The following is a 26,612-nucleotide window of genomic DNA, read 5'->3' as shown; positions in this document are numbered from 1 at the left end:
CTAATATTGAAGTGGAATCTATTTCTTCCTGCCATTTGAACCCATTGCTCCACTGTGTCTGGAGCAGCAGGAAACAAGTTTGTCCCATACTGTAACACCCCTAGACTGCGTGAGCACTGGAAACCAACATGGAGGCCAATAAACAACCTAATATCTTTATTAAAGCAATAAAAGAATAAAACAAAAGTATGCAGAGAATATAGTCAAGCAATTGTCCTTATAGGAAAGATCAAAAATAGTCCAAATAAATTAAGTTATATGTCCAGTATTAGAGTCCAACGTCTACAATCCAATAACCGAAACACACTCAAACTCTTCGGAAGTTTGAGTGGGGAAAAGAGCGAGGATTCACCGGGAGATTCTTGAAGTAAGTCCAGACAAGGATTCGAGGCTAGGCAAGGTAATTCGTGGTGGATCTGAAACGCAGTCCAAACTTGAACAGGAGTGAAAACGCAACTCCCGGTCTACTTGTGAGTAAGCACACAGAAGGGCCGCTTAGGAGCTCGGAAACAAGGGACGATGTTCTTTGATTAGTCACATTGACACCGCGATAGGGAAAGCTCAGTGCAGAACTTTTATGGAAATTCAAAAGCTCCCCCCAACAGGTGTTTAACTCCCCAATTGTTCCCAGAGAAAGTAGCTGTTTCAACATGCCTGCCTCCCCGAAACTTCCCAAGGGAAACGGTTTAATTACAATCGTCTCTCTCCGCTAATCTCACGCTTCGTCTCAGAAACTCCTTATGGGAGCGATGTGTTTTGAGAAAGGACTTCCTATCAAAAACAACACTTTCTGGGGAACCAGGCTCTGTTTCAAGGGCGTCCGTAATTGGCTTTGGCACGAAAATGTCAATAGGGGACATCTGGAATGGAGCCGAATCTTGCTGAGATGGGAAAAAACCCATATCCTCTTCAGTTTGATCTATGATGGCTGCGGGGTCATGGGTCAAAGGTCCCTGAGACATCACACATACTCCTCAATGGGACATCCTTCGAAATGTTTAAATATGGCTACCATGTTCCCCTTTTCTCAGAGTTATTTTCCCCAAGCTAAATATCCTCAAATCACTTCTCAGAGAGATTCATGATTTCCAAACCTTTGATCATTTTGGTTTTCCTTCTCTGGACACCTTTCAGTTTCTCCTCCTTGAATTGCTTTTTCCCAGAACTGGACACAGGGTTGTTATTCCAGGTGAAGAGGTCTGACCAAAGATCTCCTTCCAGACCTTAAACTCTTATGGATGCAGCTGAGATTCGCATTCATTTGTGGTCTATCTGTTCTGCAGAGAAGCATGCAGCCGTTTCTGCATAAGGTTTGGTGCATCTGGAGCCAGCTGCTGAGTGTGAAAAGATCTGTCACCAATATCACTGGCCTTAGGAAGGGATCAGAGTCCACCATCCCAAGTCCAATTGCCAGATTCTTCCCTCTTTGTGGTCATTTGATATCAAATCAGCTTTGAATTGCACTACGTAGCATGATTTTTGTTCCCGGGTTATAAATGTCATTTCTTAATTGTTTCTATCATAAAAACATGGGGAAAGTTTATTAAACTGCAAAACCTTTATTTCTGCAGCACATCCTGCAGCACCTTTTACTATAGTTTTCCAATGACTATCTCATTGAGTCTCAACCTAATTTGCGGCAGCCACAAAAACGATGTTTTTCCGGAGTAGAACAACTTTCAAAATAACACTTTCAAACCAGGAACAGAAAGTTTTTCAATATTTATTTATTTATTTATTGTGTCAGAAGTGAATTGAGGATACAGTTATAATGTATAGAAAAACCACAAATGATCTTACATGATCTGGAGATCTTACTTACTTACTTACTTACTTACTTACTTAGGCGATCCCTCGTCGTTCGAGGACGATGGTCTTCCAACCTTGGTATCTTGGGCGTGTGTTCTTAGGTGACTGAAGAGACCGATTCTTGACCCGCATATTCTCCCGCAGTGAGGACATCGGTTTCCAGGTGGAAGGCGGTCCCGGTCGGGGTTAGCTTGACGCTCCTTCCTCTTGGCACGTTTCTCCCTTAAGCCCTCCGTTCGTGCCTCTTCAAACTCCGCAGCACTGCTGGTCACAGCTGACCTCCAATTAGAGCGCTCAAGGGCCAGGGCTTCCCAGTTCTCAGTGTCTATGCCACAGTTTTTAAGGTTGGCTTTGAGCCCATCTTTAAATCTCTTTTCCTGCCCTCCAACATTCCGTTTCCCATTCTTGAGTTCAGAGTAGAGGAGCTGCTTTGGGAGACGGTGATCGGGCATTCGGACAACGTGGCCAGTCCAACGGAGTTGATGGCGTAAGAGCATCGCTTCAATGCTGGTGGTCTTTGCTTCCTCAAGCACGCTGACATTTGTCCGCCTGTCTTCCCAAGAGATTTGCAGGATTTTCCTGAGACAACGCTGATGGAAACGCTCCAGGAGTTTGGTGTGACGTCTGTACACAGTCCACGTTTCGCAGGCATAGAGCAGGGTTGGGAGGACAATGGCTTTATAAACAAGCACCTTGGTCTCTCTACGGATGTCCCGGTCATCAAACACTCTCTGCTTCATACGGAAAAATGCTGCACTCGCAGAGCTCAGGCGGTGTTGTATTTCAGTGTCGATGTTGACTTTTGTGGAGAGGTGGCTACCAAGGTAGCGGAAATGGTCAACATTTTCTAATGTTGCACCGTTAAGCTGTATTCCTGGCTTTGCAGAGGGATTAGCTGGTGCCTGTTGGAAGAGCACTTTGGTTTTCTCGATGTTCAGTGAGAGGCCGAGCTTCTCGTATGCTTCTGCGAAGGTGTTTAGAGTGGCTTGTAGGTCTTCTTCTGAATGCGCACAGACTACGTTGTCATCAGCATATTGGAGTTCTATAACAGATGTTGTGGTGACCTTGGTTTTGGCTCTCAGTCTGCTGAGGTTAAATAGCTTGCCATCTGTCCGATAGATGATTTCCACTCCGGTGGGAAGCTTCCCATCAACAAGGTGAAGTATCATAGCGATGAAGATGGAAAATAAGGTGGGGGCAATAACACATCCCTGCTTGACACCTGATTCAACCTTAAATGGGTCACTTTGGGAGCCGTTGCTGTCCAAGACTGTTGCCATCATGTCATCATGGAGGAGCCGCAGGATGTTCACAAATTTGTCAGGGCACCCGATTTTTTGGAGGATGGTCCAGAGAGCGCTGCGATTCACTGTGTCGAATGCCTTTGCAAGGTCAATGAATGCCATGTACAGAGGTTGGTTTTGTTCCCTGCATTTTTCTTGGAGCTGTCGAGCAGTGAAGATCATGTCCACTGTTCCTCTGGAGGGGCGGAAGCCATTCTGGGATTCTGGGAGGGTGTCTTCTGAGACAGGGAGAAGGCGGTTTGCAAGGATTCTTGCGAGGATTTTCCCGGCGGAGGTTAGAAGGGAGATACCACGATAGTTCCCGCAGTCTGTTCTGTCCCCTTTCTTGAAAAGGGTGATGATGGTGGCATCCTTGAAGTCTGCTGGGATTTTCTCGGTCATCCACACCTTTTCAATGAGCTGGTGGAGTTGTTGCATCAGCTCAGGTCCACCCTCTTTGAAGATTTCAGCGGGAATCCCATCAGGTCCGCTAGCTTTGTTGTTTTTTTGTTGGCTGATGGCATTGCTGACTTCTTCCAAACTAGGCAGTGCTGCAAGCTCATCCCTGGTTTGTTGTTGCGGGATTTGTGAGAGGGTCTCTTCGGCCACATTGGAGCTGCGATTCAGCAGGTTCTGGTAGTGCTCTTTCCAACGTAGTGCAATTGATGTTTTGTCCTTCAGAATTTTGGTTCCATCTGATGAGCGTAGGGGCTGAATGCCATGGTTTCTTGGTCCATAAATGATCTTTGTGGCTTTGAAAAATCCCTGAGCATCATGGGTATCTGCAAGGTGTTGGATTTCTTCAGCCTTCTTTGTCCACCAGATGTTCTTGAGTTCTCTGGTCCTTCTTTGGACCTCAGCTTTTGCACTGGCATAGATCTTTTTCTTGGCAGCACAGTTGGTGTCTCTCTGCCATGTTTGGAAGGCTTTCCTTTTGTTATCAATCAGCTGTTGGATCTCTTTGTCATTATCATCAAACCAGTCTTGATGTTTCTTAGTTAGGTATCCAATGCTTTCTTCGCAGGCTGTGATGATGGAGGTCTTCAGTTTGTTCCAATGTTCCTCAACATTTTCGGGGTGTTCTGTGGGTAGATGATCTTTGAGTGTTGTTTGGAGAAGGGCTCGTTTGGAGGGCTCCTGAAGGGCTTGGGTGTTCATTTTTCGCCTTGTTTTTCTTCCTTGGAGTCTGCGTTTGGGGACGATCTTGATAGCCATCGTGGATCGGATTAGCCTGTGGTCTGTCCAGCAGTCATCAGTACCTGTCATGGCTCTTGTGAGAAGCACATCGCGGCGGTCTCTGGCACGTGTGATAACATAGTCCAGGAGGTGCCAATGCTTTGACCGAGGGTGCTTCCATGATGTCTTGAGCTTGTTTTTCTGGCGGAAGAGCGTGTTGGTGATGACAAGGTTGTGCTCTCCGCATTTGGTGAGAAGCAAGATGCCATTCGAGTTGCTGTTTCCGACCCCGTCTTTTCCTATGATCCCTGGCCACAGGTCAGAGTCCCTTCCGACTCTTGCGTTAAAGTCCCCCAGGAGGATGATTTTGTCCTCCTTAGGTATCTCCGATAGGATGGTATCCAGCTGACAGTAAAAATTTTCCTTGATGTCTTCGTCAGCATCTAGAGTTGGTGCATAGGCGCATATGATGGTTGCCTGTTGGTTTTTGGCAAGGTTAAGTCGGAGGGTTGAAAGTCGTTCGTTGATGCCAGTGGGTGCTTCAGTCAGGTGCTTCACCAGGTCGTTTCTGATAGCAAAGCCAACTCCGTGTATTCTTCTTCGCTCTTCTTCAGGTAGTCCCTTCCAGAAGAAGGTGTAGCCTCCCTTTTCTTCCTTCAGCTGCCCCTCTCCTGCTCTCCGGGTCTCCTGAAGGGCTGCTATGTCGATCTTGAAGCGTCCCAGCTCTCTTGCAATGAGAGCAGTCCTGCGTTCGGGGCGTTCGCTGTCAGTGTTATCTAACAATGTCCGTACGTTCCATGTTCCAAAGTTCATTTTTCTTTTTTGGCCGCAGAGTGGTGACCCCTCTGGACGCGGCAGTCCAGTCAGGGTAGGAGAGGCAGACTATGTTTAGGGCACCTTTTCTAGCCCCTTCCCCGTGTGGGGTGAGCAGAGCGGATCCTAAAAAGGGCTGCTCAGTCATGGATACAGCTGCCGGACTACTCAACTGCCTCGGTCCTTGAGGTAGAACGACTGAGTCCATATCCACCGCCCATGTGCCAGTCTGTGACTAGGGGCTTCCAGATTTCACAGTCCTGCCCCCGTCGCCACTCGCTGATCGCCATGGGACTTTTGTAGGTTTGTTTTTATTTTTGTTGGAAGACGCCTGTGCGTGATTTTTTTTAATGTGTGGAGGTCGGTGCACGGCCGGTCAACACACAGTCTTCACAGAGTGAGGTTCCAGCAGTGGTGTGGTTAACACAACGACAGTGGCTTCTCAGTCTGTTGCAGCCTTCTTCCGCCTTCACAGCCGTTGTAACATGTACCATGTTATCCTCCGCCTGCTCCGCCGTTGAGGTCTTTGGGTCTTCGGATTGTGCTTGGTCTGGAACCTCCCCTGCGGCCACTCCTGGGAGTGCATCACTCCAGTGCCCACAGGTTCATCGGAACACGCAAGCCCCCTCACCACGGCAAGGTGACAATCCATCGAGGGGAGATGGAGATCATGGAGGCTTTTGCCACACGATGGCACTCTTAAGCATTTAGTGAGCAGCAAACGGAGAGGAAAAGGGCTTTCAAAATCCTGAGAAAACCATGATATGTCGAGCAGGTGTTGTTCAATGCTTAAGCCAGGGTTTCCACTGATTCATGGAAACAAGATGAACTCAGCACAGGCTCATTTGCCAGTTATTGCTGTTGAATGCACCATCATGATCGTTAGTATTCATAGTTGAAATGATCTGATCAATGCAGATAAGAAATGTAATAAAACATTTATAGATATACAGACAACAAGAACCCTGTATCCATGAGGGATACATTCCTGAGCTTGAAACAGGGCACGGTGGGTGGTAGCGAACCCATGAACGACTTGTGCCAAAAGTTACTGTAGGGTTGCACTGCAGACCTAGAAAATGCTCACAGGGAAATGGTGCTTAGTGACTGAGCTCTTCCTTTATTACCCTTTCTATACAATGCATGGTGCCTTATTCGGGATCCAAAAGAAATCCACCTCTTTAGTTTGGAGAGATCCTTATGACGCATCTGCCGAGGGAGGACACAAGAGAAAGTCTTCTTCATGGCTGATCCCGGATAGTGGCGTTCCTTGCCATCAGAGGTTCAGTCAGTTCGCCTTTGCTTGCTTTCTGCCAACAGACAACAACAACAACAACAATTTTAGTTCTTACCCACCTGTACCCAAACCATATAGAGCTGTAAAGGACAAAATTAACACCTTGTACTATGCCCAGAAACTCATTAGCAGCTAGTGGAGTGACATATACTGACACAGCAAACAAGATCTATATACTGGATTTCGTATCACAAAATCACAAGTCGAACACTTCCCAAGCGTTTAGGACTGTGTGATGTATTTTCGGATGATGTATGCAGATCCCAGGAGGGTGGCCTTTTGCAGTTGTCAGATTGTGATTTTGTCAATGTCTATTGTTTCCAAATGCTAGCTGAGATCTTTTGGCACGGCACCCAGTGTGCCCATCACCACTGGGACCACCTATACTGGTTTCTGCCAGAATCTTTGAAGTTCGATTTTTTTATTATTATTATTATTATTATTATTATTATTATTATTATTATTATTATTATTATTATGTTTATGTTTATTTATATCCCACTTTTTATTTATTTATTTATTTACCACATTTATATCCCGCTCTTCTCACCCAGAAGGGGACTCAGAGTGGCTTACAAATCAAATGTACATACAATATATTATTAGCATAGCACAATATAAGCATTAAATTACTATATTATACTATATCATTGTATGGTAATATTATTAGTAATATTAAATTTTAATATATAACATATAATTAATATTATATTGTATTATTAGTATAATATTGTATTACCTTATAATATTATTATCAATATTATATGTATATACAATATCTTATATATTGATAAATTATTATAAATTATATATGTGTGTGTGTGTATAAAATTAGCATAGCATGTTGCTCTCCATACAGATACTCAAAGTGGCTCACAATTAAAGCATTACAATATGATGCGATAGACATATTATCAAAGGCTTTCATGGCCAAAATCACTGGGTTGCTGTGAATTTTTCAGGCCATGTTCCAGCAGCATTCTCTCCTGACGTTTTGCCTCTATCTGTAGCTAATAGCACTTTCAGAGGTTCTGTTGGAAATTAGTCAAGTAGAGTGTCTATATACTGGTGGAATAATGTTCAGGGCAGGAGAAATGACCCTAGTCTGTTTAAAGCAAGTGTGGATGTTGCAGTGAGCAAACTTTATTAGCACTGAGTAGCCATGAAGTTTGCAAAGTCAATCAGTCAGGTCCTCTGCATAGAGGTAGCGAAGCAAGTGGAGTGTATATGTATCTGTGGAATAACATCCAGGGCGGGAGAAAGAACACTGGTCTGTTTGAAGCAAGTGTGAATGTTGCCAATAGCAAGATTGAATTAGCATTTGAGTAGCCATGAAGTTTGCAAAGTCAGTCAGTTAGAGTCTCTGCATAGAGGTAGCCTGGCCTTTGTTGCCTGGAGATATCCTCTGTTTGGGAGGTATTAACTGGCACTTGAGTGTCTGCTGTTTTACTGTACAGACCATTGGTGGCGTGGAGGAAAGAATGTTTCATTGCATGATGTGGTGCACTTTTAAAACTTTATGCTTTTGAAAATTAAAGTTTTTCCAATAATTACATAATGTTAACATTTTAAATCAGATTTTAGCTGTAGGATCATAGACTCACTGGATGACCTGTTAAAGTGGGAATGATTGTATATAGAGTTGTTTAAATGTAATTGAGTCATGGTTGTGCAATGTGTGCTGGAGATTGCATCATACACTGTGTGCTGCTTACTATACAAGTGTGTAAAGGGTTAAACTTGGATTGCATCAGACAGCAGAGACTGAGATAAATAGCCCTCTACATCCTGTCTTTTTCTCTCTGTCACTTCCCGTGTGTGCCTGCGTGAGAGCTGTGTATCGTCTTGTGAGATTTCCGTTCGTAAGTAAACTTTTGATAGATAACCGAAGACTGTAGCTTCGTTATTTATCCTGAGCTTCCTCGTCAGCGACTTCTGCTGCGTGTGTGTCTAGGAAACCGCTCTGACATGACCCCCATGGGCCATCTAGTCCATCCTCATTCTTCCTTGCAGGAGCACACCATACAAGCCCTCCCAACAGATGGCCATCCAGCCTCTGCTTAAAAACCTCCAGAGAAGGAGACTCCAATGGACTCCTAGGCAGCGTGATTTTGTTTTGCCTTGTATGTTGGCAGAAAAGTGGGATATTAAATTAAATCATCCATCAATCCTGTCTTGAAATGTGTAGCTGCTTGTAATGTCTTGAAATGTTCTCACTTGGAGGTTTTGGAGAAGGCAGCTTCTTCTTCCTTGTCAATCAGTGTCATCCAGTGAAGCAGTCAAAGCAGACCATCCACATTATCTGCTTTGAACTAGATTATATGAGTGTATACTGCTGAATAATCTGGTTGAAAGCAGATAATCTGGATTTTATATGGCAGTGTAGAAGGGGCCCCAGTTCAAAGCAGATCATGTATATTATCTGCTTTGATAATCTGAATCATATGTAATGCAGTGTAGAAGGGGCCTTAGCCTTTCTGCGCAGGTGTATGGATGTATTTAGAGCTCTCTTAATCACAGAAGAAAGCGAAGGCATAAATTTTGAATAATTCTCTGCCAAGAAAATTTCTCCCTGTAAAGTTTGCCATAAATTAGAAATATAATTTTCCACGTCCCACAGAGTGGCTTCAAATAATGGATTTATAAAGTAAAATTCAAGGCAAAGCTTGCTTGTGATAATAAAGGGCACGTGGAACCCGCTTGACGGCTGAGACATTTCCATCAAGGAGGAAAAGGGCTTCCCATGCAGCAAATGCTGGAAGACCCTTCAAGGAGGAATTAAATCCCTGGCAGGTCTTGGCTTAGCCTTCGGGAGCTCTGTTTGGAGAGCGGAGCGGAGCAAAGAAACCCATGCCTTTGATCCCAGCATCCTTATCTCCATCCACACCTTTGCTGCTCCTCTGCAAAGCACCAAGCGTTTTCACTCAGAGGCATGAATAATAATTATTGGAGATGAGAAGAAAGGGGACACCACTAGAAAGGATGGAGAGGAATGGGCTTCAAGTGGGGAGCAGGATTTCTTTATCAGGGAGTCAAGCAGCCAAAGAAGAAGAAAGGACAAGGATTAGAGAGAACGCAGCATAGCTTTCAGTGGAAATGGGTTTTGTGGACCTGGGAAGGCAATGTCCTGTTCTGTCTTTCAAGAACAGCCTTAAAACACTGTGGTAAGTAAATGAAAACTGCTTTACTTCAGCAAAACATAAAAAATGGCACACTCAGTGGTATAATGCAAAAAGAAGCAAGGAAGACTTAGGACAAACACAGTTCTTAAGTCTGATAAATTCCCAAATCAAATAGCAGTCTTGCTTCAGACAAAGAAACAGCAATAAATCCTTAGGAGCAGTTTTTCCAGATGCAGACTTGAAGCAGATACAAGGGGAGTGAAGGCTTAGGCATTAGAATCAGTTTGTTACCAACAAAAGCTGGCTGCACCTGCTTCTGATTTATAGCCCTGAATTCCCCCCAATTACTCGGCTACATTTCTAGCTGAATGACGTCTCTGCTCTGTTTCCTTTCGCCTTTCCTGAAATGTGGGTACTTGCAAACTCTCCTCCTCAGATTCCAACTGCCCCTCTGACTCATGAACACTTTCCTGCTCCCCTTCCTTTTCTTCTGAAGAAGAGGAATTCTTAACAGGTGAGCACGGATTCTTCAACATGTCACAGATTAAAATTTTATGCTGATGCTTTTATGTTAAGCTCCTTTGAGTCTCCTACAAGAGAGATAAAGCAGGGTATAAATATAATAATAATAATAATAATAATAATAATAATAATAATGTTGTGATATGAAATCCAGCACATCTATCTTGTTTGCTGTGTCATAATAAAATAATAATAATAATTCCCTACTGCAAAAGGCCACCCTGCTGGGATCTGCACGCATCATCCGAAAATACATCACACAGTCCTAGACACTTGGGAAGTGTTTGACTTGTGATGTGAAATCCAGCACGTCTATCTTGTTTGCTGTGTCATAACAAAATAATAATAATAATAATAATAATAATAATAATAATAATAATAATAGCAGCATATATATCTCGTTTGCTGTGTCATACTATGTCTTTGTGTCAATAATAATAATAATAATAATAATAATAATAATAATAATAATAATATACTATGTAACAAAATTTGAAGATGTTTGTGTTCCTAGTTTGAAAGTGTTATCTCCCATTTCATTGTGCAGTCCTTACTTTGAAAGCAGTCGTTCTACTCCAGAAACTTTGTTTTTTGGGCTGCCACAAACTAAGTTGAATTGGTTGAGGCTGTTGCAATTCAACCTTTGTGCATGCATCTGATGGCACTGAAGAAGTAGATCATGGGGATTCTGGGTCTGCAGGTCAGTGGGAGAAGTCCTGAAATGGAACCATTTCTGTCTCTAGCAGCTAGTGAAGGTCACATTCCTGATGTTGTAGACAAGCCGTTCACTAGGGAAGCAAGGTCAGAGGATGAGATGAGCCCAGAGGAGGAAATTCCAGGTGGACAGACTAATGAGCTGATAGATAGGAGATTTACATTTCGTGAACACAAAGTTGCCCAGCAGAGTTTGCAAAAGTCAAAATGCTTGTTCGCCAAAAAGTCTTTCTCAGTTTCTCAGGGGAGACGGCATGATTTTCTATCTATGTTAGAAAGACCAGAAGAAGTCTGGTCAACACTGGATTTTGAGAAGCATCATCCCTGGTCAGGCCTTAGCTAGCCTGCTAAAGGATTTCTAGTTTCATGTTTCATGCTTTCAAGTTTCATGTTTTTAAGCTTCATGTTTTCAAGTTTCATGCTTTCAAGTTTAAGTGATTATTCCTGGATTTTTGTATTGGATTTTTATGCTGCCTTTTTGTGTTCTGTGCTGGATGTCTTATTGTCTCAGACTTTGAAACAATTCTTGTAACTTGAATCTTACGGACTTTTTATACATTTGAACTTTGACATTTTTACTATTTTTTGCTGAACTGCTTTTTATATAATCTTCAGTAAACTGCTTTGCTATTATAACTTGGACTCAAGTGTGGTGGTTAAGTACAGAGGTGTTTCCTGACCTGGAGTACAACAGGGGCTCGATGAGATATTCATTGAAAAACCATTGCAAAATGTGCTATAGCAGGATGTCCCATAAAAACAAAGTTTTTGCAGTTTAATGAACTTTTTCCATGTTGAAGTCCAAAACACCTGGAGGGCTGAAGTTGGCCCATGCCTGATCTATCTCATCCTCCGTTTGCGCAGACGACTTCATGAAGCAGAGCCGGGGGATGCTGCTGCTGTACACCTTGAAGAACCCCTCCTTCCCGGAGTACATCTTCAACAGCGAGAGCGGCATCATGTGCCTGGACATCCACGTGGACCGCCCCTACCTCATCGTGGCTGGCTTCTACGATGGCAACGTGGCCATCTACAACCTCAAGAAGCCCGTGGACTCCCAGCCGGGGTACAAGAGCTCCGCCAAGTCCGGGAAGCACTCCGACCCAGTCTGGCAGGTGAGTCCTGTCGGGTCATTTCTAAAAGGGAAGGCCTTTTTAAAGCCCATGCAGAAGCAGCAACAGCCACAGTTTTTGCAGGTCAGAAGCATGACTTCCCTGGATCTAGACGCTATTCCCCTATTGATGCAGGCCAAAAAGCCAACGGGATTCTGTCCTGCATCAATAGGGGAATAGTGTCTAGATCATGCTACTCTCTATTCTGCCTTGGTCAGACCACACCTGGAATCACACTGTGTCCAATTTTGGGCACCGCAGTTGAAGGGAGACGTTGACAAGCTGGAAAGCGTCCAGAGGAGGGCAACTAAAATGATTAAGGGTCTGGAGAACAAGCCCTATGAGGAGCGGCTTAAAGAGCTGGGCATGTTTAGCCTGCAGAAGAGAAGGCTGAGAGGAGACATGATAGCCAGGTACAAATACGTGAAGGGAAGTCCTAGGGAGGAGGGAGGGAGCTTCCTTTCTGCTGCCCTGCAGACTAGGACACGGAACAATGGCTTCAAACTACAGGAAAGGAGATTCCACCTGAACATTAGGAAGAACTTCCTCACTCTGAGAAGGGCTGTTCAGCAGTGGAACTCTCTGCCCCGGACTGTGGTGGAGGCTCCTTCTTTGGAGGCTTTTAAGCAGAGGCTGGATGGCCATCTGTCAGGGGTGCTTTGAATGCGATTTCCTGCTTCTTAGCGGGGGGTTGGACTAGATGGCCCATGATGTCTCTTCCAACTCTACTATTCTATGATTCTATGATTCTATGATTCTATGAAGCTCCTAGTGCCAGCAGTCGAGCGAATGAGTTTCAGCAAACCCAAGAGCAGAGCCGAAGAAAATCCAACAAATGCTACGGTCAGCGAAGGACAAGAGGGATCCTCTCTCTTCTGCAGGAGTCTACCGGATACCATGCAGCTGTGGACAAGTCTACATAGGGACCACCAAACGCAGCATTGGCCAAACACGAGTCAAAGAACATGAAAGGCACTGCAAACTAATTCAACCAGAGAAATCAGCCATAGCAGAGCATTTGATGAACCAGCCTGGACACAGAATACTATTTGAGAACACAAAAATGCTGGACCATTCTAACAACTATCATGTCAGACTACACAGAGAAGCCATTGAAATCCACAAGCATGTGGACAACTTCAACAGAAAGGAAGAAACCATGAAAATGAACAAAATCTGGCTACCAGTATTAAAAAACTCAAAAATCAGAACAGTAAATAAAAAGCAATACTCTGAAAACAGAGGATTTCCAGACATGAATCAACCAAGGGCAGTTAACGACTCTAAACAAAGGATGCCCTAGAGGCAGGAAGAAGACAGCAGATAAGCTTTTCAATGCTAATTAAAGTGATTAACTACACAACATTCACACTGACCTCTCTCACCCTAGACTTTCCACAGATATATATTAACCTCTTTGCTTAGTTTTCTCCATACCTCACAACCTCTGAGGATGCCTGCCATAGATGTGGGCGAAACGTCAGGAGAGAATGCTTCTGGAACATGGCCACACAGCCCGAAAGACATACAACAACCCCAACTTTATTTATATTCTGCTCTATCTATTTCCCCAGAGGAACTCGGGGCAGATTCCAAACATAAAAGGCAAACATTCAATGCCCGAACATAACAATGCACCCATAATAACGAAAATTGTCAACCCAACATATAAAAACAAATTATGATTTAACAACGTAAGTTAAATTTAAAATGCAACCTGTTATATCAGACAAAAAGCGAAACATCAAAACATCAAACAGAAGCCTTCCCAGTTCCTTGGGCCAAATAGATTGATCATTGCACAAGATATCTATTGAGATGATGGGGCAAACGGCACGGATACGGGTGGTAGCTATTAATCTGAGGTATGTATGGTAGCATTACCATCGATTGCTCCTAAAATACAGCCATAGCTGCAGATATGAAACAACAATAGTCAATCTAGTAATGTAAATTGTTTGTGTAGTAATGTAGTAATGTAGTAATGTAAAGTGTAGTAATGTAAAGTATCTGTGGGTTGGAAGGGAGATACCTCGATAGTTTCCACTAAAAAAAAAATCCCAGTTTTTTTGGGGCCTCAAAACTAAGCCAAGGGGACCCGTTAGCAGTTGGGACACACAGTTTAAGAAGCAAGGGTCTATTCCAGCTCTTGCAGAAAATACGTTCTTCCTAATGTTTTTGTCAAATCTTGTATTTCGAAACCACTGGTTTCTCTAGTCTAGTCTCCAGTGTCTCAGAGAGCAAGCTTGCTCCATTTCCTCCATGGCGTGCCGTCAAATATTGCAAGATGACTTTGGTGTGACCTCTCCGTCTTCTCTTCTCCAGGCTAAACAAACCCAGCTCTGTTCATTGTTTCCTCCTCTCACCTTCTGCCTCTTTCTTCTCACAGACTCCTTCTGCTCTCTCTTCTGTTCTCCTATTACGTTCCACTCCATCTTTCGTTTTTTTCCCTTATCTAACTTGGGTTGATCCCCAGATAGACTGTAGCATCTCACCAAAGTGCCTTAAAGCCTCTCTGTGCAGCATTAAGTGCCATTCATAAATCATCCCAGGTGTGGTATCTCCCTTGATAGATCTCTAGGTATCTTCTTTGTTTGTTTGTTTCTCTCTCCCCTGCTTTCTCCTCCAGGCATTTGGTTTCCAAAAGCATTTTTTCTCCATGTGATGCAGCAAAGATAGATAGCATTCTTTGAGGGGAAGTAAGGCGCACCATCAATAACTCAATGCCATTTGGGTCACGGCAGCATCTCCTCTGTGTTTCATTGCATTAAAAGAGCCACAGCCAGACAACGGGCAAATCTGAGGGTTGCAAGAGGGACCCAAGAGGCACTTTTGGAGACCGTCTCCTTTGCATCAGATTCAAAAGGGAACTGGAGGCAAGAAGGAGAAGAGGCCACTTGTGATGGAAAGCTCCATTAAGCAAAGAGCTCCTGCTTTCTCGTTCAGCTCTTTGCATTTCCAAGAGACCACTGGCCTGAAAGCTCACAGCAGACAACCAGACAATTCTTTTAATCCTGAAACTGTTGAGGCCCTTTTTTTAAAGAAGGCAAACCTTGTAGAACCCCCTAATTCCAGGTTTTCCAATAAAGGAACTAGGAGGCAGAGGAGATGGAAGATACAGAGGGATCCCCCATGTCCAACGATTTTGCATTTGTGGCACAGGGGAAAAAGAAGATCTAACACACTATCTGCTACACTGCCCCTTGTATAATGATCCTAGGAAAAATCTCCTGGGAACACTCTTGGAAGAAAGGGCAGCATGGCAACAATCTGCTGTGATCTGTGACTTGCTAGCAGATTATTCCAAAAATATAACACTAAAGGTTGCCACATTTGCAATTGCAGCCCAAAAGATCAGAGCTAAGGTAGCAAAATCCATACTTGAGGTCAGAAATGGAAATGGTGATGGTTTGGGATGATACAAATCAGACACTGTCATTGTTATGTTGCTGCTATCATAATTTTAAAGAGCTAGTTTTAATTTTTGAATACGTTTTAATGTTTTTATTGGAAAGTGTTTAAAAAGGTTGTATATTACTGATGCCATGGCCTATGGCTAGTACAATAAACAATTCATTCAACAGCACAGATTTATTTGCAAATGGAGCTTTGTGTGACCATCTTGAAAAGGAATGGCACCGACTGAGGTTTCACATGGGGTATTTATAATATTCTTGCAAGTACAATTCAGTTCTCTGCTCTTCACTATTTTGTCAAGGTTGGCCATTGCTCTCCTCCCAAGAAGGAAACGTCTTCTGATTTCCTGGCTGCAGTCTGCGTCTGAAGTGATCTTCAGCCTAGAAATATAAAGCCTGTCACTGCCTCCATGTTTTCTCCTTCTATTTGCCAGTTATCAATAAGTGTAGTTGCCATGATCTTGGTTTTCTTGACGTTTAATTAATTAATTTATTTATTTACAGTATTTATATTCTGCCCTTCTCACCCCGAAGGGGACTCAGGGCGGATTACAATGAACACATATATGGCAAACATTCAATGCCAACAGAAAAACAACATATATTAGACAGACTCAGAGGCATTTTTAACATTTTTCCAGCTTCACGATTCCGGCCACAGGGGGAGCTGTTGCTTCACCGTCCAGTAGTGGCTGTACTTCCTCATTCCTTTCCTCGTGTTTTGCTGGCAGTTTTATGGTGTTGTAAATTAGCCTCCCACATAAAGCGTCCCTAAATTTCCCTAATTGACAGGTGCAACTGTCTTTCGGGGCTGCATAGGTCAACAGCAAGCCGGGGCTATTAATGGTCGGAGGCTTAACCCGACCCGGGCTTCGAACTCATGACCTCTCAGTCAGTAGTGATTTATAACAGCTGGTTACTAGCCAGCTGCGCCACAGCCCGGCCACAGCTTTTGCTGTTATGGTTGAGCCTTCGGGCTCCGGTAATAGACAAAGGGGTCATAAGACTCCTCGAGAGTCAGATTCTTTCGAGGAGCGTAAAAGAAAACGGCTCCGGGATTTGTTTACAGACCCGACAGATGAGGACTCATTTGAGGGTTTTTCTGAGGGTTTGGAGGAAGAGATGGCCAGCTCGGAGGAGGATGACATGGAATGGACTCGTGTGAGGGAGGATTTGGGTGTTGGGGAAACAGGCAATGAAAGCATGGGAGGTGATTGGCGGGTTGCAGGATCAGACCCATGGACTGGCTGGAGGGATGGAGCGGGATCCACAGCTGGGGATGCTGTGGGGCGTAGTCAAAGGTGCTTAAGCTCTATGAGGATGATGATGTTGGGGCACCTGGAATTGGGATGGCAGCTGACAGCGATGATGAGCTTGAACTGGGATAAATTGGGGTTTGGGACCAATGTCTAATTGCGTTGGGCAAGGTAATCTGGACGGACGCTTGGGCTTTTGTTGGGGAACCTCCTGAAGACGGGTGTGATTCGTTACTGGATACGTAAGTTTACCAAGGACACTGGGCATCGACGGCGGATCGCACTGGATTGACGCTGGACTGACTGACTTCGATTCCGGATTATCCCTTCTGCTGGCTATCGGTGAGACCTTTGGATTTCTAGACGACTACGCTTGGCTATTGACCTCTGGACCGGATTGGGACCCTGCTGACTGCCGTTACTGACTGCTGTGCCTGGACCTGGATATCATTGGCCGCTGAACCTTAAACTGAATCCTGACTACGACCACGCTTTTCGTTCGCTGCAGGAAGGAATAAACAAGCCTGGTTTATCCCCCTGCTGTTTCTGAGTAGCAGAGAGGAATCTGCTACCAGTCTGTTGTTTACATTCTGACTCCTGTTGATCCTCTTTTGTTTGCAATGTTTGCCAGGCTGAAGTAAGCACTTTTGATTTAATCCGGATTATACTTCTGTTTAACCCGGTTTATCCCTTTGAACCGTTTAAGCTCAAACTGAGCTGTTTGTTGTTACTTATCACACTGAAGTCAAGTGTTTGCCCTGTTCTTTGTTTCCTACGTGCGTTTTTAGTTCTGTAACCTCAATAAACTGAGTTTTGTTTTACTCGCTGGCATTCTGTCTGTGACATTTGCACTTTCTTCTTTCACCCTGGTGATAAGGCTCCTCACAGACTATTATTTATTTATTTATTTACAGTATTTATATTCCGCCCTTCTCACCCCGAAGGGGACTCAGGGCGGATCACATTATAACACACATAGGGCAAACATTCAATGCCCATAAACACATCAGACAGAGACAGAGAGAGACACGCAGAGGCAAGTTAACCTTCTTCTGAGGGGATGTTCGATTCTGGCCACAGGGGGGAGCAGCTGCTTCACCATCCACACTGACGGCACTTCCCCATACCAGGTCGCAAATTAGTTAATCTTGCCTCCCCACTTTTTATAAGTGGTACCTTATCTCCTACTTGATAGATGCAACTATCTTTCGGGTTGCTAGGTCAGCAACGAGCAGGGGCTATTTTTTATTTTTAATTGACGGGTGCTCACCCCGCCACGGGCTGGCCTCGAACTCATGACCTCATGGTCAGAGTGATTTAAGGCAGCTGCTCAACAGCTACGCCACAGCCCGGCCCCGGGCTGTCTGTGCGCACTTAGAAGACCTACAAGCCACTCTAAACACCTTTGCAGAAACATACGAGAAGCTCGGCCTCTCACTGAGCATCGAGAAAACCAAAGTGCTCTTCCAACAGGTACCAGCCAATCCCTCTGTGATGCCAGGAATACATCTTAACGGTGTCACATTAGAAAATGTTGACCATTTCCGCTCCCTTGGCAGCCACCTCTCCACAAAAGTCAACATCACACTGAAATACAACACCGCCTGAGCTCTGCGAGTGCAGCATTTTTCCGTATGAAGCAGAGAGTGTTTGATGACCGGGACATCCGTAGAGAGACCAAGGGGCTTGTTTATAAAGCCATTCCCCTCCCAACCCTGCTCTACGCCTGCGAAACGTGGTCGGTCTACGGACGTCACACCAAACTCCTGGAGCGTTTCCATCAGCGTTGCCTCAGGAAAATCCTGCAAATCTCTTGGGAAGACGGGCGGACAAATGCCAGCGTGCTGGAAGAAGCAAAGACCACCAGCATTGAAGCGATGCTCCTACGCCATCAACTCCGCTGGACTGAAGGCCACGTTGTCCGAATGCCCAAAGATCACCGTCTCCCAAAGCAGCTCCTCTACTCCGAACTCAAGAATGGGAAACGTAATGTTGGTGGGCAGGAAAAGAGATTTAAAGATGGGTCTAAAGCCAACCTTAAAAACTGTGGCATAGACACTGAGATCTGGGAAGCCCTGGCCCTTGAGCGCTCTTATTGGAGGTCAGCTGTGACTAGCAATGCTACGGAGTTCGAAGAGGCACGAATGGAGAGCTTAAGGGAGAAACGTGCCAAGAGGAAGGAGCCCATTTGAAGTGTATTGCGTAGCACATCATGGACTTTCAGAAACACAAAATGATTGTAGGCCAGGCATGGGCAAACTGCGGCTCTCCAGGTTTTTTTGGATTTCAACTCCCACAATTACTAACAGCTTGTTAGGAATTGTGGGAGTTGGAGTCCAAAACATCTGGAAGGCCGAACTTTGCCCATGCCTGTTATGGAGAGTTGTCGAACAAATGAAGAACTGATCAGAGGAGCTAATAACTGGAAGGTGGGGGGCTGTGGTGCGGTGTGCTTGTCAAACTACAACTCCCAGGATCCCATAACATTCAGCCATTGCAGTTCAAGTGGGGACAAACTGCATTCATTAGAGTACTTTAAAGATCTTCTAAAACTCCAGCTTCCAGCATTCCGTAGCATTGAGCCACGGCGGTGAAAGTGGTGCCAAGCTGCATCCATTCTGCCGTGCGGATGCGCCCCAGGAGAGTGCCTGCCGGATGTTTCACTCCTGCAACGCTTTGCAGCCCTGCCCTTTGTGCTGCATCCAGGCGGCTTTTCCTGGGATGTTTTCTTTCTGTGATTAATGTCCTCGGTTATTTATAAACCGCTCCCCAGGCAGAAGAGCTGTCAGGGCTGCAGCAGCGGCTTCCTGCTCAAAGCGGCGCACGGCCCGCTCATGTCCTTGCTCCGGAAAAGGGAACAGCGGCTCTTGAAAGGCACACGCATCACAACAAAGCTGCCCTATGATCTGTATATTTGTTGGGTTTTCCCCCTCCAGAAATATAAGTCATGGAAACATAGTATCGAAAGGAGCATCCAATGCAGTCCCTTTCTGCCATGCAGGAAAAGCACAATCAAAGCACCCTGACAGATAGCTTTTGCATAAAACGAACAGTAAAGGAACGATATTAGGTTTTTATATGCATAACCTGTTAAAGTTATATGCCAATACTGTTGGATATTGGAGTAGAATAGCAAAAAACACAGAAGACTGGGGGTTTATTTGAGCAGAGGTGAAAAAGACAAATAATAATAATAATAATAATAATAATAATAATAATAATAATAATAATAATCCTTGCAGCCCAGGAGCAAGCCATCAGAACAAATACAATTAAGGCCAAGATCGAAAAATCAGCTGATGACCCAAAATGCAGACTGTGCAAGGAAGCTGACGAAACCATTGATCATATCCTCAGCTGCTGTAAGAAAATTGCACAGACAGACTACAAACAGAGGCACAACTGTGTGGCCCAAATGATCCATTAGAACTTATGCCTGCAAAAGTATTGGAAAATGAGCACGCAAAGATACTGTGGGACTTCCGAACCCAGACTGACAAAGTTCTGGAACACAACACACCAGACAACACAGTTGTGGAAAAGAAAAAGGTTTGGATCATTGATGTTGCCATCCCAGATGACAGTCGCATTGACGAAAAACAACAGGAAAAACTCAGCCGCTATCAGGACCTCAAGATTGAACTGCAAAGACTCTGGCAGAAACCAGTGCAGGTGGTCCCGGTGGTGATGGGCACACTGGGTGCCGTGCCAAAAGATCTCAGCCGGCCTTTGGAAACAATAGACATTGACAAAATTACGATCTGCCAACTGCAAAAGGCCACCCTGCTGGGATCTGCAACCATCGTCCGAAAATACATCACACAGTCCTAGACACTTGGGAAGTGTTCGACTTGTGATTTTGTGATATGAAATCCAGCATATCTATCTTGTTTGCTGTGTCATAATAAAATAATAATAATAATAATAATAATAATAATAATAATAATAATCCCCCCCGCAGGTGCCACCTTGACGTGGTGGGGGGGCTTACCTGCTCCAATGATGACTGAGGGCTGTGCTGGCGGTAGTGTAACTACCGGCAGGTCCAACCAAGCCAGAGAGGCCTCAGCTGAGGAGCACAACCAAGAGCACCTCACCCATTAGCATTATGGAGAATCAAACCCAAACGAAGTCTATACTGGCTCGGTCGTCGCCCAGGATAAAAAGGACCGTGGTGGATGCTGCTGATTCTGGACATCCATCGACAAGTGGGCTACGGAATCATCAAAACCCAAATGAACAGTCACAGAAGTGGCAAAAATATACAATGCCAGAAAACCGCACAATTATGAAATGCTACTACAAATCTGAACCTCAAAGGCGTGGCTACCAAAAAGGATGCATCAGCTATGGAAACAAGAGTACCCTGACTCACAGATAACAGAACCCCGACTGGCTGACCAACGAAGATTCATAATCAGAAACAAAGTGTTCAGTGAAGTTGAACTCGAAGAAATACAGAAAATTTGCAAAGTAAATCACCATCAGACCACAGCACAGACAGCAGCAGAGACTCCAGCAACACTTGGAATGGTAGAACAGATTGAACCAGAAAAAAGAGTGGAGCTTTTGCAAGAATTTGAAGAACCAGCACTTGAAACATCCGCTGAACCACCAGGAACCTTGACAGCAAGACAACAAGAGCTCAAAGATAAGATCATGGCTCATGCTGCAGCAAATGCAATAAGAAAGCAGCTCCCAACTCTAAAAACAGTGCCCAAGAGACAACTGGCGCCTCTCATGAAAGATGTGAATGCAGCACTCTCCACTGTCCAAATAACATCAATTGAACAAACAAACCAGTATGCCTACAGTGCAGCAGTGATAGTAACAGAAGAACTTGGGCTCCTACAACCAAGGCAGCCCCAAAGAAAATCGACTGGAAAACCAAAGTGGAAGGTCAGGCTGGAGTTGAAAATCAAAAAGCTTAGATCAGATGCAAGTAACCTGAAAAATATGAAAGAGAAGAAACTGAAGAATGACAAAATCAAGCAATACCTGATCCGAAAGTACTGGCTGAACACCAGAAAAATTGAAGAAGCTTTGGAGATCGTGAAAGAACAAATTACAGCAGCAGCCAGAAAAATTGAAAGGTATGAAGCCAGAATCATCCAGTACAGACAAAATCAACTGTTTCAATCAGACCAAAGACGGTTCTACCAGAGTCTGAACCAAAAAACAGACACAGTAACCATAAAACCAGAGAAAACTGCAACAACGAAGTTCTGGAAAGAGCTTTGGGAAAACAATAAGAACTACAACAAAAACGCTGGGTGGATAAAGGAGTTTGAAGGAAAATTCTCACAGAACAAAATGGAAGAGATGGAAATAACAACTGAAATGATCAGCAAACGAGTGCAAAAAGTCAAGAACTGGACATCGCCTGGTAGTGATCAACTTCATGGATTTTGGCTCAAACATCTGATTAGTTTACATGGAAAAATGGCCCAACAATTCAATGAGATGCTGCAGAAAGGAAGTATCAGTGAATGGCTAACAACTGGAAGAACATACCTGATACAAAAGGATCCAGCAAAAGGAGCAGCACCAGGAAACTACAGGCCAATAACGTGTCTGCCCACTATGTTTAAACTACTGACTGGCATCATAGCTGACAGAATTCAAGACTATCTTGAAGAAAAAAACATCTTGCCAGATGAACAGAAAGGCAACAAACGGAAAAGCAGGGGCACAAAAGACCAGTTATTGATTGACAAAATGATCCTGGAGAACTGTAAGAGCCGAAAAGCTAATCTTCACATGACGTGGATTGACTACAAAAAGGCCTTTGACTCACTCCCACACAGCTGGACCATCAAGTGCCTGGACGCCATCGGGATTTGTAAAAACGTTGGCACCTTCATTGAAAACATGATGGAGCACTGGAAAACTGAACTGTTTGTTGGAAATGAAAGCTATGGACTTGTCAACATCAGAAGAGGAATTTTCCAGGGAGATTCATTGTCCCCTCTGCTTTTCATTATTGCCATGATCCCTCTGTCAACAATCTTACAAAAAACAAATCTCGGCTACCAAACATCTAAGAATTCTCACAAAATTTCACATTTGATGTACATGGATGACCTGAAGCTATATGGGAAAACAGAAACTGAAATTCAGTCTCTGACCAACACTGTCCGAATTTTTAGCACTGATATCAACATGGAGTTTGGTTTGGACAAATGTTCGACAGTGGCATTGAAGAAGGGAAAAATCATTGAAAGTGAGGGCATCAATATGCCCAATGGCCAAACAATAAAGTGTCACCAGCCAGAGGCCTATAAATATCTGGGCATATTACAGCTGGACAACATCAAGCATGAACATGTGAAAACTGTGGTCAGTAAAGAATACACACAAAGGGTCAGAAAAATTCTCAAAAGCAAGCTCAATGGAGGCAACACCATCAAGGCCATAAACACCTGGGCCATACCTGTCATAAGATATACTGCTGGCATCATAAACTGGACACAGATGGAACTGGACAATTTGGACAGAAAAACAAGAAAACTCATGACCATTCATCATTCACTGCACCCTCGCAGTGATGTTGACCGGCTATATCTGCCTAGAAGATCAGGGGGCAGAGGACTCCTACAAGTAAAACAAGCAGTCAAAGAAGAAGAACATGCCCTGGCAGAATATGTCAAGCAAAGTGAAGAACCTGCTTTGATTGAAGTCAAAAATCAGAAACTTCTCAAAACACAGCAGACAAAAAACCAGTACAAGAAAACCACACTACAAACTAGAGCTGACAACTGGCACAACAAAACATTGCATGGAAAGTTCCTTGACAAAATTGAAGGAAAAGCTGATAAGGAGAAGACCTGGCTCTGGCTCACAAATGGGACCCTGAAGAAGGAGACAGAAGGCCTGATCCTTGCAGCCCAGGAGCAAGCCATCAGGACAAATGCAATTAAGGCCAAGATCGAAAAATCAGCTGATGACCCAAAATGCAGACTGTGCAAGGAAGCTGACGAAACCATTGATCATATCCTCAGCTGCTGTAAGAAAATTGCACAGACAAACTACAAACAGAGGCACAAATGTGTGGCCCAAATGATCCATTGGAACTTATGCCTCAAGTACCACCTGCCAGCAGCAAAGAACTGGTGGGATCACAAACCTGCAAAAGTATTGGAAAATGAGCACACAAAGATACTGTGGGACTTCCGAATCCAGACTGACAAAGTTCTGGAACACAACACACCAGACATCACAGTTGTGGAAAAGAACAAGGTTTGGATCATTGATGTCGCCATCCCAGGTGACAGTCGCATTGATGAAAAACAACAGGAAAAACTCAGCCGCTCTCAGGACCTCAAGATTGAACTTCAAAGACTCTGGCAGAAACCAGTGCAGGTGGTCCCGGTGGTGATGGGCACATTGGGTGCCGTGCCAAAAGATCTCAGCCGGCCTTTGGAAACAATAGACATTGACAAAATTACGATCTGCCAACTGCAAAAGGCCACCCTGCTGGGATCTGCACGCATCGTCCGAAAATACATCACACAGTCCTAGACACTTGGGAAGTGTTCGACTTGTGATTTTGTGATATGAAATCCAGCATATCTATCTTGTTTGCTGTGTCATAATAAAATAATAATAATAATAATAATAATAATAATAATAATAATAATAATAATAATAATAATAACTTTATTTTTATACCCCGCCTCTATCTCCCCAAAGGGGACTCAGGACGGCTTACATGGGGCCAAGCCCGAATAAAAACAGTAGCAGTATAAAACACAGCAATAGACAAAAACATGCACAATTAAAAAATTTAAACATTAGCCAATAAAAACAAGAACTAATAAAAACATGGATTAAAACGGAGAGATTGTAAAAGTAGACTGGGTAAGGTGCACCATATAAATATTGTAAACACGAGGTGACTGATAAATAACCAGCCTCCCTTTCCCTTTCAAAGAGTCATGTGCATAAAATAAGCATCAGAGATGCCAAAATTAAAATAGTAAAGGTATTTTACTCACAAGCATGTATGAGGTTGGTCATACAGGTAAAAACATCTTAGTTCCAAAGAATAGTTCAGGATACAGGAAAGTATATCATAGGCTGGGATCATGCATGGCCTTTCTCCATCAGGAAACTACATCTCTCCGAGCATCTTGAAAGGTAGAAGAGTGGTGGAAAAGTGTGTGTGTTTGAGAACAAAGAAAGCCCCTTTATATACCCAAATCCAAGTCTACGTGACTACTGGCATGTTCCCAAAGGATACTCCCCTTGCCCACATGCAAACCTCAGATAGTGCCATAAAACTTGGAATGCAGCCTTTGGTTTCAGGTTACTAAACTACAAGAACCATCCCAACTTCAAATGCATGCATGATTGCTAGAAATCCCAACAAACGAGCCTCCGCTGGACTCTCAGTCAGCGGCAGATTCCCCTTTCAAACAGCTCTTGCCATCAGGAATTCCTTTCTGATGTTTTCCCATTAGGCTCAGGCAGAAGCCAACATCTGTATGTAGGTGTGTTTGATGGTGCCTTTCCTGCAGAAAAGGGTTGGACTAGATGGCCCATGTGGTCTCTTCCAATTCTTATGATTCTATGATTGCTTGTTCATAATTTTTAACACTTTGACCACACTCTGATGTGGTTTGGCTGCACGTCTCCTGCTTTTCATCCGTGAAATACTGGAAAGAATGACTTCACTGGCTGTTGCCGCTGAAAAGACCTGCTTCTCGAAAGCTCCTTGCCCTCAGAAGGAGGAGAAGGAACTCCACGTGCTTGACTGCCGTCAGAACACGAAAATTCTGGACCACCCTGACAACCACTATGTCAGACTACACAAAGAAGCCATTGAAATCTACAAGCATATTGTTGGGATTTTCTCTTCTTCAGAAGAGGAAGGGGAGCAGGAAAGTGTTCATGAATCTGAGGGTGAGTTGGAATCTGAGGAGGAGATTTTGCAAGTTCCCACTTTTCAGGAGAGGCGAAAGGAAAAAGAGCAGAGAAGTCGTTCAGCTAGAATAGCTGCCAGAAATGCAGCTGAGTAATTGGGAACTGGCCTAGCAGCTGTGAGGGGACTCAGGGCTATAAAGTAGAAGCAGATGCAGCCAGCTCTTGTTGGCAACAAACTGACTCTTCACTCCCCTTGTGCCTGCTTCAAGCCTGCCTCTGGGAAACTGCTCCTAAGGATTTATTGCTGTTTCTTTTTCTGAAGTAAGACTGCTATTTGATTTGGGAGTTTATCAGAGACTAAGAACTGTGCTTGACTTTAGACTTCCTTGCTTCTTTTTGCATTATTCCACTGAATGTGCTGTACTTTATGTTTTGCTGAAATAAAGCAGTTTTCATTTACTTACCACAGAGTTTTAAGGCTGTTCTTGAAAGACAAAACAGGACACACATGGATAATTTCAACAGAGGATCTCCCAGTGGCACAACAGGTTAAACCCTGGTGCTTTGTTCAGGACTGCTGACCGAAATGTTGGCGGTTTGAATTTGGGGAGCAGGTTGAGCTCCCATCTGTCAGCTCCAGATCCCCATGTGGGGACATAAGAGAAGCCTCCCACAAGGAGGGTAAAGCATCAAAATATCTGGGCAATGTCCCCTGGGCAACGTCCTTGCAGATGGCCAGTTCTCTCACACCAGCAGCAACTTGCACATTGTCAAGTCGCTCCTGACATGAAACAAAATTCCAACGGAAAGAAAAAACCATGAAAATGAACAAAATGTGGCTACCAATATTGGGGGAAAAAACTGGAATCAAGACAGTGACATACGAACACCACTTGGACACTGGAGGTCTCCAGGCAAAAACAAACAAGGGCTAGTGAACACCACCCAGGCTAAGGATGTCTCTAGGAAATAATTCAGAGGGAACAAAGGCCAGGCTGCTTCCATGCAGATGCCCTCACTAATTGATTGATTGATTTACAGCATTTCTACCCTGCCTTTCTCACCCGAGGAGACTCAAGGCAGCTTGATGATGCTCTCTTCATGACTGTGCAGTCTCAGTTCCTCACATGCTAAAGGATGGATCCCACTCCAACACTTGCAAATCAAGCTTGCTAATGGCATCACTCACACATTGGTTCCTTTTCCCACTGGACATTCCATAGGTCC

General features: G+C 44.1%; 1 protein-coding gene and 1 long non-coding RNA gene across 3 annotated transcripts in view; one reads left to right on the top strand and one right to left on the bottom strand.

The window, feature by feature from the left end:
• Positions 1-26,612, top strand: part of dnai1 (dynein axonemal intermediate chain 1) — a 230,483-nt gene that overhangs the window by 85,494 nt on the left and 118,377 nt on the right. For both annotated transcript variants that reach the window (XM_062972641.1, XM_008120590.3), the window contains exon 13: positions 11,601-11,851. In XM_062972641.1, the coding sequence (XP_062828711.1) occupies positions 11,601-11,851 (251 nt within the window). The remainder of the gene's footprint in view (positions 1-11,600; positions 11,852-26,612) is intronic.
• LOC134296808 (uncharacterized) lies at positions 6,182-24,767 on the bottom strand. Its single transcript, XR_010003674.1, has 2 exons — positions 24,518-24,767; positions 6,182-6,391 (listed from the first exon to the last, which is right to left on the bottom strand). It is a non-coding gene; the product is annotated as an uncharacterized LOC134296808 (long non-coding RNA).

The sequence above is a fragment of the Anolis carolinensis genome, chromosome 2, assembly GCF_035594765.1.
Source record: "Anolis carolinensis isolate JA03-04 chromosome 2, rAnoCar3.1.pri, whole genome shotgun sequence".
Taxonomy (NCBI): domain Eukaryota; kingdom Metazoa; phylum Chordata; class Lepidosauria; order Squamata; family Dactyloidae; genus Anolis; species Anolis carolinensis.
The sequence above is the reverse complement of the archived record's forward strand: the minus strand, read 5'-3'. Positions and strand labels throughout refer to the sequence as shown.